Raw genomic sequence first — 16,344 nt, forward strand, 5'->3', positions numbered from 1 at the left:
GACCCCATGGACTGCAGCCTACCAGGCCCCTGTCCATGTGATTTTTCCAGGCAAGAGTACTGGAGTGGGGTGCCATCGCCTTCTCTTAATGCAGTATGAAAGTCTCTCAAAGGATTCAGTGAGAGAGTTTTCAGATCACCAAGACAGAGAATATCAATTTCACAGAAGACTTTAAACATGTTGTGTGGTAGAGGATACCTGCATTCACTCTCAAACCTTTTCTTTTCATTTGCTTTTATTTTTGGTCACATTCTACCCCTTGCAGGATCTCAGTGTCCCCAAACAGGTGCCTAGAGTCTTAACCACAGGACTGCCAAAGAAGTCCTTCAAAGTTTTTCTTGATGTCTGTTGAAGAAAGGACACAGAGCTCACATGGAGATGCCATCATGTGGACAGTGTGAGAAACTAGATCAGTCACCGTCTTCCGCGTGATCTAGTTCCTCAACACGGCCATGTTGAGGGCCATGTTTTGCCTTCTCCTATTCAAGCCCATTAGAAATAAGTGGGTTCTTCTTTTTTTCTTTATTGTGATAAATGTTATGTAATATAACATTTTTACCATTTTAACCATTTTTAGGTGTACAGTTTCATGGCATTAAACACATTCACATTGCTGCTTAACCTTCCACACTATCCATCTCTAGAACATTCTCATCTTCTCTAACTAAAACTGTATCCTTTAAACAATAACTCCTGTGATGGTTGGTTTTATGCGTGAACATGAGTGGGTCACAGTGGATGGCATCACCGACTTGATGGGCATGAGTTTGAGTAAACTACGGGAGTTTGTGATGGACAGGGAGGCCTGGAGTGCTGTGATTCATGGGGTCGCAAAGAGTCAGACACGACTGAGCCACTGAACTGAACTGAACTGAACCATTTCAATTACCATTTCAATATGGGCTTCCCTGGTGGCTCAGATGTTAAAAAATCTGCCTGCCATGCAGGAAACCCTGGTTTGATCCCTGGGTTGGGAAGATCTCCTGGAGAAGGGCGCGCAACCCACACCAATATTCTTGCCTGGAAAATCCCATGGACAGAGAAGTCTGCTGGGGTAGCAACAAGTCAGACACGACTAAGCAGCTAACACTTACTACTTACCATTTCAGTCAGTAGAGTAAAGCAGATTTCTCTCCATGTGAGTGGGTTTCATCCAATCAATTGAAAGCTTTAATAGAACAAAGGACTAGCCTTTCTCCAAAAAAGGAAAAAAAAAAAATTCTCCAAGAGATATTCTTTGGACTTGGACAGGAACTGCATCACTGACTATCCTAGGTCTGGACCCTGCCAGCTCACACTACAGATATAGACTTGTCAGCCTCTATAATTGAATGAGTCAATTTCTTATAATAAATCTCTTTAGGTATATATAGAAATTCTATTGGTTTCATTTCCCTGGGGAACTCTGACTCATACAACACCCCATTTCTTCTTCCTCCCAGTTCCTGAAACCACCATCCTATTTTTTGCCTTTATGAATCTGACTACTCTAGGAACCTCATACAAGTAGAAGTTTATATTTGTCCTTTTATATCTGTCTTATTTCACTTAGCATAATGTCTTTAAGATCCATCCAATGTTTTAGTATATGGGCTTTTCAAGTGACTTAGTGGTAAAGAACTCGCCTGCAGTGCAAAAGATGTGGGTTCAATCCCTGAGTCAGGAAGATCTCCTGGAGAAGGAAATGGCAACCCACTCCAATATTCTTGCCTGGAGGATCCCATGGTCAGAGGAACCTGGCAAGTTACAGTCCATGCAGTTAGAGTCAGACATGACTAGAGCATGGACACAGCACCAGTAACATTGCAGCAACTGTCAGAATTTCCTTCCTTTTTAAGGCTGAATAATATTCCACTGCATAAGTATGTCACATCTGTTTATCCATTGACTCACTGAGGAGTTTTTGTCTTTTTCTGTTTTGGAAAGATCCTTGGGGATAATTTCTACAATCTTTATGTGGCAGATAGCTGGACAGACTTGATAGACTGTAAGTGGTTCTCACTATTCCTGTGCAATCTCTTCCTCTTAAATGTGGGTGGAATTTATGGTTTGGGATGAAGTAAAAGTGATGTAATGTATGTGATCATGTATATGCAGTTACATAAGGTACTATGCCTATCTCAAGAAACAAATGTGCATGAATTCTGCCTAGGGGAGCTTAGAAATGAATCCTTTCCCGGTTAAGCCTTTCAGTGAGAATGCACGCCAGCCCAGCACCTTGAGCACAGCCTCATGAAACCCTAAGGAGAGGTTCTAACTAAACTGTGCCCATATTTCTGAGCCACAGATCTTGTGAGATAATAAATGTATATCATTTTACATTGCTGCTTACATAATTTGTAGTAATGTGTTACATGGCATATAAAACCAGTAATTCTATGATAATCTTAATCCTCCTATTTTGTTAAACTTCTTTGAGTCTAGTCCTATCACTGACTTTCAGTGCCTCTAAAGTTGCCACTCAATACTTAAACTGCAATATTGGTTTGTAAAATAGACACGCTATATTTTGTCTTCCTGGTGGAGCTTCCAGTAGTTGTAAGATAGAACTGGTTTCTCCTGTTATAGTATCTATTTTTGAAGATCCACTGTTCAACTCTTTATAGGTCACCCTAGATGCCTCAGAGCAGTAAAAGTCCTAGCTTCTGTTTCGCTGAATGCTCAGCAGTAAAGAATCCGCCTGCCAATGCAGGAGATGAGGGTTCAGTCGCTGTGTGGGAAAGATCCCCTGCAGGAGGAAATGGCAACCCGATCAAGTATTCTTGCCTGGGAAATCACATGGACAGAAGAACCTGGCGGGCTACATGCAGTCCATGGGTTTGCAACTTAGTGACTAGACAACAGCAACAACACTGACCTGACCTAGGCAAGCTCCAAAGGAGAATAATCAAGGAAGCAGACATAAGAAATTCCTTAGCCCCACTTATTACAGGTATTGTATAACAATTCCCTGAAGCCTAGGTGAAAAGACCTGTGCACAGTCCCCTCCATTGGTTCCACATCACGTCCTTAACAACCTGGGTACAAGCTAATGATTCACGAGCATAATGGAACCTCAGAATTGTGTAGGGTTGTAATGAGATCATTCCCTTCTGGCTCAGCCACCTGCCCTTCCAATGCAGGCTGTCTTCAATCTTCTCACTTGCATTCTCTCTCCTCTCTCATCAGTCCCTACATGGATGCTTTGATAGAGACTGAACTCAGAGTTAAAACTGCCACAAGGCATAATCACTTCCATTTGAATAAACAAGGAGTTCTAACCCAGTGGTGGGAGGGGTGGGGGAGGGGAAGTGGCAGCAGTAATTCTAAGAAAAATAACTAGAAGGTCATTAACAGAATTCCATTTGTTCTAACTTGTTAGGAAGCTGGAGGGCAAAGAGATGATGGCAATCACAAGGCAGGAAAGTGCAATGGGGGTGAAAAATGTCATGTTAATAGGAAAACCTGTTCACGCAGGTGACGGCTGGCATGATTGGGAGAGAAGAGGGCCAGGGTAGCAAGGGGAAATATTCAAGAACAGGAATCCTAGGAAAGCTAAAACAAGGTCATGGTGACAATACATGAAGCAGGAGGACATGTTATCCAGTCTATTGAGGGTAAAAGTCACTGTTAAAACTGAGTGAAAATCAAAATAATCTTGGTTAACACTCACAAAATATTTTTTTCATATCGGGGTTAGTATATGTAGCCTGGCGGATAGGGTCCATGGGGTCGCAAAGAGTCAGACATGACTGAGCGATTTTCACTACATTCATGGTATATGCATTTCATACACATTAACATATTTAATCTCTCTAAGTGTATAAAAGTTAGTGTTAGTCGCTCAGTCATGTCCAACTCTTTGCAAACCCATGGACTGTAGCCCACCAGGCTCCTCTGTCCATGGGATTCCTCATGCAAGAATACTAGAGTGGGTAGCCATTCCCTTCTCCAGGAGATCTTCCCAATCCAGAGATTGATTCCATGTCTCCTGCATTGCAGGCAGATTCTTTACCATCTGAGCCACCGTAAGTGCCTCAAGTAAACTGATGCTTTCGAATTTTGGTCCTGGAAAAGAATCTTGAGAGTCCCTTGGACTTCAAGGAGATCAAACCAGTCAATACAAAAGGAAATCAACCCTGCATATTCACTAGAAGGACTGATGCTGGAGCTGAAGCTCCAATACTTTGGCCACCTGATGCAAAGAGCTGACTCATTGGCAAAGATCCTGATGCTGGGAAAAACTGAGGGCAGGAGGAGAAGAGGGCAGCAGAGGCAGAGGATGAGATGGTTGGATGGCATCACCAACTCAATGGACATGAGTTTGAGCAAACTCCAAGAGACAGTGAAGGGTAGGGAAGCCAAGTGTGCTGCAGTTCATGGGGTCACAAAGAGTTAGACATGACTTAGTGACTGAACAATGAACAACAACAACAACAACAATTATTATTATTATTAGTATTATCCATTTTATATAGGATGCAACTGAGCCAACAGAGAGATGTAATATCTTGCTCAAGATCCCACAGCTAATAACTGACCAAGTAAGTATTTCACCCCACAGACAATGTAGCTGGAGTCTTAGCCATGATGCCCCACTGTCTCTTTGACAAGAGAAAGAGAAGAGCAAGCTAAATGATGCTACATCACACTCTGAATAGAAATACTCTAATCAAAATGCCTTCATGTCTCTGATTGTATTTTCTCTATGAAACAACATCTAGGGCAGGACTCATGGGCATTCCATTCCTAGTTTATGAATCGGAAAATTGAAGACTGAGAAACTATATGACAATTTAGTGAAGGGCCGAGATTCTGCCACCTTTATCTTGTAAAACGCCTCCTACCTGGCCCCTCTTCTGCTGAAATTTGGAACATACTGTTATGTTTTTTAAAAATGACATAGTGTTCATTTATTTCTGAAAATGAATGATTTTGGATCATCAGTATTGTACCAACTTTTTCTCTCACTATTTGAATTCCTTGGCTAAGAAAAAAAATTGAGTTTATATTCTCCATTCTCATATCACACAGTTATGCTGCGTGAGGGCTTTTAGAACCAACTGCCCCCAGTGGTCTTCTCTCAATAACTCAGTAAAATCAGATTTTCAGAGTTAGAAAGGATATGAAAGTTGCTTTTTTTTTCCCACAATTTTTATGAGATAGATCCCTGTAAACAAATGTACAATTTTCCTATGAAATAATTTATTTTTAAAAAACATTCTTAATATTTTGTATTAAAATATTACTGGTTTAAGCACACATCATTTATAAAACATTCATTTGTCCCTAGAGAGGTGAATCTCTATAAATATTCTATGTCCTTTCCATGGGTACTTATTTTGGCTCTGACTTTAGGTTATATGAGAGAGAGAGAGAGAGAGAGACATATAGATCTTGAGTCTTGTTTTAGAAATGTCTGTTTGATTTTTCACTATTTCAATGAGAATTGAGGTCAGTGTGGAGGGCAACTTCAAGGACAGCATCCAGAAATTCTAATTTCCAAACTTGCTTTTCCAAAGATGCTATAGCTTTCCAGTTCATTTGGCAACCTCTCAGCCCCACTTCAGTGTCTAGGAATAAATGACCCAGAACCAGAAGAGTTGATTATCAGCATAGTGAAGGGGGGTGGTTTCCAAGAGCAAGAGAGGAGGGCTAATCACATGGAGAGCCGGTGTGAATGGAGGTTGGCAGGGTGACTTTCAACCAGCAACAGTCATCCTGGAGTGCTTGGGTGAAGGGCCAAGAATATTACTCCTTTTCTGATGGAAAAGAGACTTTATTTGGTCTCCCTTTGATCCTTCTTCAAGTCCAGTTTCTCACCACTGCCTAGAAAAATACCTAATTCACAGGACTTACATGTCCTTCCTGCGAGGCATCCTTTTGGAGGCAGTGTGGAAAAAGTTCAAGGCATCTAGAAAGGACTAAAAGTAGAATGGAAGAAAAGGAGGGGCAGGGAAGCAAATGTAGAGACCTTAAACCCAGGGGCAGAAGTAGAGAAAGAAGCTAGGATGAAAGGGGAGAGAAAAATTACAGGAAATAACAACTACAGAGAGTGAGAGGAGAGAAAGAGACAGAGGAGGAAAAACCAACTTATTGCTGAGAGAAGTTTCTCTCCTTAAGTCCTCTAGGTCAAGAAATCAGACATGGCCTGGACCACAGAAAGGAGACAACGGATGCCCAGTGCTTGATCTGGAGAAGTAAGAGTCCAGCCAGATGGGACTGCAGTCACCAGCCCTGATGGCCTCTGCCCTGGTGTATTTCATCCAGGTGAGTCATGAAAATGCAGGAATGAGACTTTTGTTTGTTTCTCAGATAACTTTCAGAACCTGGTGGAAAAATGAATGAGGGGGAAAGACATATACTTTTGAACCAAAGGGGTTGTAGGGAAAAAGAATTAACTAGAACGTTCCCTTAGTATTATAGGGTTACATAGTGACCTGTGACTAATGACATCAATGAAAAGAAGGACATATATACAAGTAGGATAACGAAGGCAATTTAGAAGTGTCTGTTATGTATATTTCTCTCTTTTAGCATCTTATCACCTAGCCCTCAAAATCTCAAGTAAATTATTAAGATTTCCCTGATGGCCCAGTGGTTAGGACACCATGCTTCCACTGCAGGGGGCACAGGTTCAATCCCTGGTGGGGGAATTAAGGTCCAACAAGTAAGCCACTCATGTGGTCAAAAAAAAGAAAAAAGGTTCTCAAGTAAATTATTAAAACTAAGGACATAATTCTCCTAAATGGTATGTCCCACATCAGCCTTAATACCACTCTAGCAGTTTAGGTGCCTCCTGGTCAGAGATAAGAGAGAGAAAACTCTTTAAAAGTAATTTGGACCTTTTATTTCTCTCCATTGAGAAACAGAAGATTCTAAGTAACTCAATTGAGAAAGGGTCATTGGACTGAGGGATTCCAGACCATTGTCAGAGAGAAGTTTATTCAGTTATGAAATCTACTAAGAAGAAAAGCAAATGATGAAATGGGTTGGTTTCCAATTTCTGTACAGCTCCTAACAGGAAGGGTGCTGTCTATTTGCTTCCTATATACCAGTTAATTGAGTGCCTGAAACCATATCTTTTTCTTGTATTTTCTTTTTGCTTCCTCTTCTCTTCCTATCCTTCCCTTCCAAATTTCTTTTCTCATTTCTTCTCTTTTTGCAACAGGCTTGAAAAGGGATGTTTTATCTACTAACCACTTTAGGCTTTTTTATTTTTATTTTCCTTTAGTAAAGAAAGCAAAACGAGGTCCCGTGGATGGGTGGAGGAAACCCATACTTTGTCCCTTAGTGAAACCAGGAGTTTCTCAAGTGATTTTTGCAGAAGTCAGCTGTTAGTCCTTTTACAAGTCCTTTTCACCCGATGTCATGAGTCTGCATGTCCCCTGCTCCCAAGTCTCAAGAAATACAAATTTCCATCTCTTTTTAGAGAAATTTTGTGGCATTTACTGTTGATTTCCTGTAAGATCAAATCATCCAAGTTACTGGAAGAGTGAAACAGTTTTTAGAACAAAAATTTACCTAGAGAGGCTTGGAAGGAGAAAGTCAACTGAAAAATACCTAGAAGAGGGGGTGGAAGATTTCTTTCCTTGGAGTAGAGGGACCTGACAGCAATGTCAAGGAGTTAGAGCAGATTTGTCTCTGGTTCTAGTAGTTCATTCAACATGAACATATGATAGAATTTGATTTGGAATTCTGGCCAAATCTATAGGTATGTGCAGTTAGTCATGTTACTTAAATTTCTATGCCTTAGACCCTTAACATTTCAAAGTAAAGTACTTACTGGCATGGTTATTGTGCCAAAATGTTATGAAATCTTAAAAATTCTTAGCAATCTGGCTGGCAGAGAGTAGCTATTCAATAAATAGTTCTTTCACTCCCTTCTCCCCTTCTTCTCCTATATAGTGAGTTTTTGTTTTTGTTTTAATATTTGCCCTCTGAACAAGCTGAATGACACATCCAGCTTAATCTTAAGTCATATTTTCAAAATGTTTTACGTGGATTGTAAATAGTACTACACAGAATTAAATACAGAATCACCACCACGAAGGCACTGAGCTGCTTTTTTTTTAACTTTTAATTTTAGATTGAAGTATTGCCAGTGAGTTATTGATGTACAGAGGAAATAAAAAAGAGCACTGGGGTTGAATTCAGCTTGTAACTGAGAGAGAATTTGAAGGATCTATCTGGGGGACAGATGAGAAAGTTTCTAAGACGAACAAATTGGTATAAATACTGCATCTCATTCACAAAGTCAGGGATGCTCCCTCTCCACCACCAAAAAAAAGAGAACCAAATCAGAGTAGACATTTGCTGTTACAGGTTTTCCCACTTTGAATTTAATAAAGATCAGGCATAGGAGAGATGAAAACAGTCCTAACCATGATTGACCCTATGACCTCATCCTTGTATTTGCTTCACCCTCACCGGCTAACCTCAGTCATGAGGGTGCCACATAGGCTGCTGAGCAGAGCAAATGAGACCATTTCCCTGTCTGAGATTATTTCCCTTCCTACAGCTTCCTCGGGCAAGATGTGAGGAGAACTGTGTCAGTCCTCAACAGTAAGTATCTGAGAGTGCTCAGCGGAAGGAAGGCTAGACAGACAGAAACATCAACACCCCAAACAGGGTCAAAATGTCATTAGATAGCTGTGATTTCCCTATTTCCACTTAAATGGGCCTCCACCCACTAATCTCACAGACGCGGTTCTCCAAAAACAAACAAGCATTCCTGTCATCCTAAACACTCAAAGTAATACTGCTGACAGCATTTTTTTTCCAAAGCCAATCTTCCTATCAAAACTGCACACGTAATCTCAGTTTATACAGTCATGGAGATTTGCGAAAGATTTTCTTTCCCATGCTTCTCAGTGACTCACTGGGACAGACAGAATTCACTAGACTCAGACAGATAAACTTGGGTAATTGCCAGAGTTAGAACCACCATTTCAGATCTACAGAGCATTGCCTATTTTTTAGGGCATGTTAATATTTATCGGGCTTTCCTGGTGGCTCAGTGGTAAAGAATCCGCCTGCCAACACAGAAGATGCAAGAGACATGCAAGTTCGATCCCTGAGCCAGGAAAATCCCCTGGAGAAAGAAATGGCAACCACTTCAGTAGTCTTGTCTGGGAAATCCCATGGACAGAGGAGCCTGGTGGGCTACAGTCCATGAGGTGTCAACAGAGTCAGACAAAGCTTAGAGACTAAACAATAACCACAGTAACTACAATATTTATTGCAGGTGTCATTTAGCTCTCACTTGAGGTGATTATCCTTCCATCTAAATCTGTCACAGTTAGGACTCTTGTGGACACAGGACACCAAGATAAAAAAGGGAAGAGATTCATTCCTCTTGGAGTAAATGGTTTAAAGGAAGCAGGCGCAGTTTGAATAAAAGACTTGCTTAGGCTGAAGAAAAATACATATTTAGCCACGGAAAGAGTTTCCCAACAGCCAAGTCTGTTAAACCCAGGGGGAATGGAAATGGCCTTCATTACTTGTCTCATGCTCTTTGAGGTTTCACACACCTACCACATAAAAGGGTTACTTTTAACAGAATCAGAATCATAACACTGTCGAACTGTAAGGGGCTTTGAATGAATGAGAAATGTGAGGACACTTAGAGACACTGTTCATTGATGAAACAAACTGTATGGTCTACAACTGTGCAGAGAGGATAGAGAAGTAGATTTCAATAGATTTCAACAGATCACTATATCAGAAAGGATTATTAAATACATTAACAATTATCTTTAGTAACAAACAAATGTTTTCCTTCCCCTCCTCTTCCCACTTGTAAACTTATCCCACTTCTTGTCCTATGTAATCCATATTTTCTTCATCCTGTAGAGAAAATTGATAATTGCCCTAGTTCATTCAGAGTACTTAATTAACTTTCATCATGATGGAGTTGGTTTTTACATTCCCCTCCCACCCCTTCTTGTTTGGCCTCAGTGGATATGCTTACCAGTTTTGATCCTGGATGTGAAAATTTAAAGCCCTTTTTATAGTGGGAGTTTTTATGGTTTTATTGTGACCCCCTTCTTTTTCTTTTTCCCCCCTTTGTTTCTGCTTTTTATTTTTTATCAAAATATAGCTGATTTATAATATTGTGTTAGTTTCTAGGGTACAACAAAAAGATTAAGTTATATATATATATATTTTTCATATTCTTTTCCATTATAAATTATTACAGGTCATTGATATAGTTCCCTGTGCTATATAGTAGGACTCTGTTGTTTATATGTTCGCCCTTTTTGCAACAGCTTGTAAAACAAATTATAAATGTTCATGCTTATAATTGAAATATTCTTTATGTTTAAACTATTGACTTCAAATATATACAAACGTTAACTGTCACATTCATTTTCGCTCTTCGTAAGCTTACTCTGCAAGTTCTTTCTTGATAATCGTCATCAAAACTGTTTACAAAGATTGTGGTTACATGTTGTATTAACATTACTTTCATGAGAACTAGTTTAGTCTGTCTTATAGTGATTTACATGATGGTATAAACCACTTCTGGGCTTCCCAGGTGGCACTAGTGGTAAAGAACCTGCCTGCCAATGCAAGAAAGGTAAGAGACTCAGGTTCGATCCTTGGGTCGGGAAGATCCCCTGGAGGAGGGCATGGCAACCCACTTCAGTGTTCTTGCCTGGAGAATCCCATGGACAGCGGAGCCTGGCAGGCTACAGTCCATAGGGTTGCAAAAAAGTCAGATACAACTGAAGCAACAGCATGCACAAATGCATAAACCACTACTAAAGGCATCCCACTTCATGATAGATTTAGCTGGTTACACTGAAGTTAACATAATCTGTAATCCTTTTATTATAAAGGTATACCATTTTGTAACTCATAGTTCTGATTCTGAAAGTATAACCGGCATTGATTATATTTTTATTGCAAAATAAAATCTTTATTCTTTCTCCATAGCTGCCTGACCACAGATTGGGTACATCTCTGGTATATATGGTAAGTTTCAGCTATGCTATCCAAAAAGACATTTAAAAGGAAGCTTTTCTCAGGGGTTTTATTTTTTAAGTTTTGTTTTTTTTTTTTTTTCATTTTTAAATATATTGACAACAGGGGGAAAAATCTGAGATATTGAGCCTACTTACCTAACATCTCACAGAGTAAAACCTCTTTTCCTCATCACTAACCTATGTGACAATATGGCAGGATTTCCTATTTCAATACCATCTCCTGGGCCAACATCAACAGATTGTTGTGTACTTTCGCAGGGTCAACTCTAGAAATAGCCACAGAGAGGAGATTACTTCAGTAAAAATCTGCCCTTCCAAATCGCATTTAAATCTCTCATGAATTGTTCAAGTGAACTGACTTAGTTTTGCTGACAAAATAAGGAAGTGTATATATATATATACACACACACACACACATATATATATATATGACAGGAAAGCCTGGGAGCTGAAATCTTAAAGCATTCTAAACAATATTCAAGCAAGAATTAAAATGTAGACATTGAAGACTGATTATGCAAATTGGTTTAAAAAACAAAGCAAAACGAGGAGCACAGAGCCCTCACTACTCCGCGGGGTCCTTGCAGGTTGCTGGTGGTCATCGGGGCACTGCTTCTCCTGTGTGGTCTGATTTCTGTGTGCTTCCGCTGCTGTCTGGGTCGCCAGCAAAATGGGGAAGAGGAGGGCCGGGCACCCTATGAAGTGACGGTCATCGCTTTTGACCATGACAGCACTCTCCAGAGCACCGTCACTTGTGAGTACCCGGACGCGTACCACGGCAAGTGAAGCCAGGTTTAAAAGAACATCTAGTGCGAAGGTGTAAAAACATTGATCGAACAGTATTAGACTTATTTATTTATTCACGTATTATTTTAGCTTGCACTGGGTCTTCGTTGCTGCATCTGAGCTATCTCTAGTTGCCCCGGGCAGGGGCTACTCTCCGGCTTCGGTGGGAGGGCTTCGCATTGCGAGGGCTCCTCTGGTTGGGGGGCACGGGCTGTAGAGCAAGCAGAGTTCAGCAGATACAGGGGTTGAGTTGGTCCGTGACATGTGACCGGGAATGGAACCCTTGTCCCCTGCGTTGTCCGGTCGATTTTCTTATCCACTGTACCAAAAAAGAAAAAGAAAAAGTCACTCGGTTGTATCTGACTCTTTGTGATTCCATGTCCGTGGAATCCTCCAGGCAAGAATACTGGAGTGGGTAGCCTTTCCCTTCTCCAGGGAAGATCTTCCCAACCCAGGGATCAAACCCAGGTCTCCCGCATTGCACGTGGATTCTTTACCAGCTGAGCCACCAGGAAAGCCCGCTGTACCAAGAGGGAAGAGTATTAAAGATTCTAAATCTTGGGGCAGCTTTAATTTCCAGACACCTGATGGTGTGGTGACCTTGTCTCTCACGGATGCTGTACCTTTGGTCTGATGATGGAATGAAGGAAGAAGTGAAATGTCAGAGATGATATTGGAAATGTCTTATAGGAAACATTTCCAAGTTTATAAACAATTACTTTGATAAAACTATGTTAAGCACTGCACATATCCCTTTTTTGAAAACATCTTAGATTTTGTGAAAACCAAACTTATATTTTCTCTTAACTATACTATATTTTTTATCTTTAGAAAAATTAGTCATGGCATACTTTCAGTTCTTTATTCACCAGGTCTTACTCTGTTAAATATTAGGCCCAACACTCAATAGTTATAAGACACTTTCCTTTATTTCCCTCTGTTCTCTTCTTTGGATTATATTCTTTCCCTCAAATTGGAGAGTGACCTATTGGGCAGAACAGCAGGTGGCAATATCCTGTGATATTTATTTTGAAAAGAGAGAGCGCTATAGCATATTGTTCACCTTTTCCTGTTTCTTTTCTTACTGTCAGTCCACAGGGAAAGATAAATAGGCAGAAACAATTACTTTGAAGGGATCTGCAACTTCAGTGGGTTGGCATAAAGGGTTCTAAATTGGTAAAGGGGAAAGAAAGGGGTTATGAGATGTGGGGACACATTTTAGATTATTTGAGAAAGCAAAGAGGGAAGTTGGTTTCTACGCAAGCTTCACATGACTTTTATAACATCTGTTGCCAAGAGTGACAATGAGTTTTGACACTTGTCTAAAATGAAGGGTGATCGGGCTTCCCTGGGGACTCAGTGGTAAAGAATCTGTCTGCCAATGCAGGAGGCACGGGTTCAGTTCCTGGTCCAGGAGGATCCTACAGGTTGTGGGACAACTAATCCTGTCCTCCTCAACTACTGAGCCTGTGTTCTGAAATAAGAGAATCCACCGCGATGAGAAACCCACGTCCAACTAGAGAGTAGCCCCTCTTCACCACAACTGGAGAAAACCTGTGAGCAACAACGAAGATCCAGGGCAGCCAATGAGTAAATAAATAAGAGGGACAGAAGCTAGACACCCTTTAAATAAAATAATATAAATAAAGGGGAACTGCATGTGCTGTAAGTCTCTGGTTTCTGAAGATGCCACATGTACTTGAACTCTGGTCCTTCTTTCCTGCCCAGCCCTGCAATCAGTGTTCGGCCCTGCGGCTCGAAGGATCCTGGCTGTGGCCCACTCCCCCAGCTCCCTGGGCCAGCTGCCCTCCTCTCTGGACACCCTCCCAGGGTATGAGGAAGCACTTCGCATGACTCGATTCACTGTTTCAAGATGCGGACAGAAAGCACCTGATCTACCATCAGTGCCAGAAGAAAAGCAACTGCCCCCGATGGATAAAGAGTCTCCCGGAGTACAACACTCTTCTAATTGAAGGGGACCTTTTTTTTTTTTTACCATTGTATTTTATTTAGCTGTAACAAATCAAATTACTAAAACTTTAGTTTATGTTAAATTTGAGATAAGCCTGTAGACCCAGCCAGAGAAATGCAATTATAAACAGACATGGCCACCAGTTGCTAGTAGTAACAGTTACTATATTACACATATTTTCACTTGTAATATGTTAAACATTCCTTCTTTGGTTCCTGCTTGCAACACAATTTAAAATTAGCACACCAAAATAATTTGCATTTATAAGCGATTTATAGGGAAAACATTGCATTTATAAGTGATTCAAATTCTCTGTAATTTAATGTCTCATCTGCTGAAGTATAGTAGTCATAGTACCTTAGAAGTTCCTTTTTAATTTATTTTTAATTGGAGGATAATTGCTTTATAATATTATATTGGTTTTCTGCTGCACAACTACATGAATCAGCCGTATATAATATATGTGTATATATATATCCCCTCCCTCTTGAACATCCCTCCCACCCCCTGAAATCTGGCTTTATTAATGGACTGGAGGTGTCCTCAGGGTTGGTAGATATTCACAGACAAATGGAAAATTTTTTTACTAACTTTCAGAAGGGTTAGGATGGCATCTAAACATCATTCTGTGGGAAAGATAGATTCTAGCTCTTCATTTCCAGATGCACCTATTTTCTGCTATGGGATGCTCTTGTTGAAAATTCTTCTTTATCCAGGGGTAAAAAAGTTGCAATTAACCTGTAGCGATGCTGATTACCGCTGAACTGGAAAGCACCAGAGGCACCTTGGATTCCTTCATCTATCGAGTTCCTTTCCCCAGAAGACTCTGCAAGTTGCTGGTTTCCTTAGCAGCAAACAGGTGGTGGACACTTGTGGAGAAAGACTCTCGTATAGGTACAGCCGGAGCTGTTAATGCACTGAATTCACATACCCTTCCTCTCGTGAGAACATTCACTTTTATGCTAAATGACAGTGATAATTTGGGACATCATGTAATACCTCACTGGACATCCAAAATCCAGGGGTGGGATTGCAGACATGGGCTAAGAGGGCACAGTAAAGTACTGAAATGCAAATATCAAGGTCTTTCTTTCATTCTTCTACCCACTAACAGTAGGGGAAACTGAATAGAATGCAGTAACAGTTCCATTCATGTTTTAGTTCCTCTGCCCTACACACACATGCACGCACATGCAGGCATGCACACATATGCACACGCATGCTTTTGTAACTCTAAAAGAATAGCATTGTTTTGCCTCTTTCCTTGTTTCTGCTTTGACTGCTTGCAAGCCCTGTCTATAGTGACAACACTTGCTTCTAGTGGTGACCTTCACTGCCACCTGGTGGAGCCTTGGTAGAAGTGCATTCTCCTGTTGGCACCTAAAGCTTCCCTGGTGGCTCAGTGGTAAAATATCCGCCTGCCGATGCAAGAGACGTAGGTTCGATCCCTAGATCAGGAAGATCGCCTTGGAGGAGGAAATGGTAACCCACTCCAGTGTTCTAGCCTAGCAAATGCGTACCTCTCCGATCTTTGGAGCACTAACTGTTTGCAGTCCTTCCCAGGGCACCGTCCTGCTCTTGCATTGCTAACGTGTCCACATAACACGCTACCTCCAAAATGTCCTGTTACTGGAAAATTTAGGAAATGAAGTACATTTGGGGAAAAACTACTTTCCAGTTACCTTAGGAAAGTCACCAAACTCTTTCAAGCACAGTTTCTTATTTGTAAAATAAGGGATAATAACAGCACTGATGATAGTTGTGAAAATCAAATAAGCTGTCTAGAAATGACAAGATTTGTAAATTATTATACACATGCATTTGTTACTCTTACTTTTGACAATTTATTTTCACTTGCCTCCTAAGATGCTGCTGAGAATTATATTCTGATTTGTCCTTTTGCCAGTCACCCTGCTGTGTTATTGCTAAGTCACCCCTCATGTAGCTTTATTTCATCAATAAATATTTGTTGTTGAGGTAAATAGCTGGAGACATGTGATCCGTCTTGATATATCCTGTGTAGAGGTAAGGAATATTTTAGAAAATTTGTTTATTAGTCAATTAGCTCCATTTCAGGGAGCAATACAGACCCAGGGGTGGCTGATTAATGCACCACTTCATTAAACCCTTTCTTGGAACACTCAATGAGCCAGGATGGAAAATGTTCTAAGTGAGTATAATCTGCTGGTGATCTACTTTATTCTGAGTCATTTAAGACACTGCCTTTGGAAACTGTTAAATGCATGAATTGTTAATAACACCCAAGAGGGCCTTGTTTTGCACTGCCAAATGAACCTCTTCAGTGTCACATATTCCATAAAGTACTCTAGATCCTTTCAACCTTCAGGATGCTACAGTCTTACAGAAGTTAAAATGTCCTCAGGTACGAGGAGATCTTGAAAGAAACCCTGCCTGTAAAGATCCTGTTCTAAAGAGATCTCTCTGCCTCACTTTCCCTTCCCCCTTGCCCTGTCCTCAGCCACACAGAGTCTCCCACCTCTGTCCCCCTCCCATTTTGTCACAAGCCATTAGCAGCTATTTGGCTTCACTTCTTTACTCAGTCTAAGACATCTGCTCATCAGCTCAATCACTTTCACCACTGGTCTCAATTTTGTT

General features: G+C 40.7%; 1 protein-coding gene across 4 annotated transcripts in view; it reads left to right on the top strand.

Moving 5' to 3' along the window:
- The window catches only part of TMEM52B (transmembrane protein 52B), a 23,037-nt gene extending 7,319 nt beyond the window's left edge, over nt 1–15,718 (top strand). Inside the window, exons 1-6 of one of the 4 annotated variants that reach the window (XM_043882445.1) lie at nt 5,611–5,713; nt 6,103–6,249; nt 8,501–8,544; nt 10,921–10,959; nt 11,558–11,724; nt 13,485–15,718. In XM_043882445.1, coding sequence (XP_043738380.1) covers nt 6,196–6,249; nt 8,501–8,544; nt 10,921–10,959; nt 11,558–11,724; nt 13,485–13,729 — 549 coding nt within the window. In that variant the 5' untranslated portion in view covers nt 5,611–5,713; nt 6,103–6,195 and the 3' untranslated portion in view covers nt 13,730–15,718. Of the gene's footprint in view, nt 1–5,610; nt 6,250–8,500; nt 8,545–10,519; nt 10,562–10,920; nt 10,960–11,557; nt 11,725–13,484 lie in introns of those variants that run through there. The other 3 variants (XM_043882447.1, XM_043882448.1, XM_043882446.1) reach the window with 3 other exon arrangements.
- The last annotated feature ends 626 nt before the right edge of the window (nt 15,719–16,344 follow it).

The sequence above is a fragment of the Cervus elaphus genome, chromosome 22 (genome assembly GCF_910594005.1).
Source record: "Cervus elaphus chromosome 22, mCerEla1.1, whole genome shotgun sequence".
Taxonomy (NCBI): Eukaryota; Metazoa; Chordata; class Mammalia; order Artiodactyla; family Cervidae; genus Cervus; species Cervus elaphus.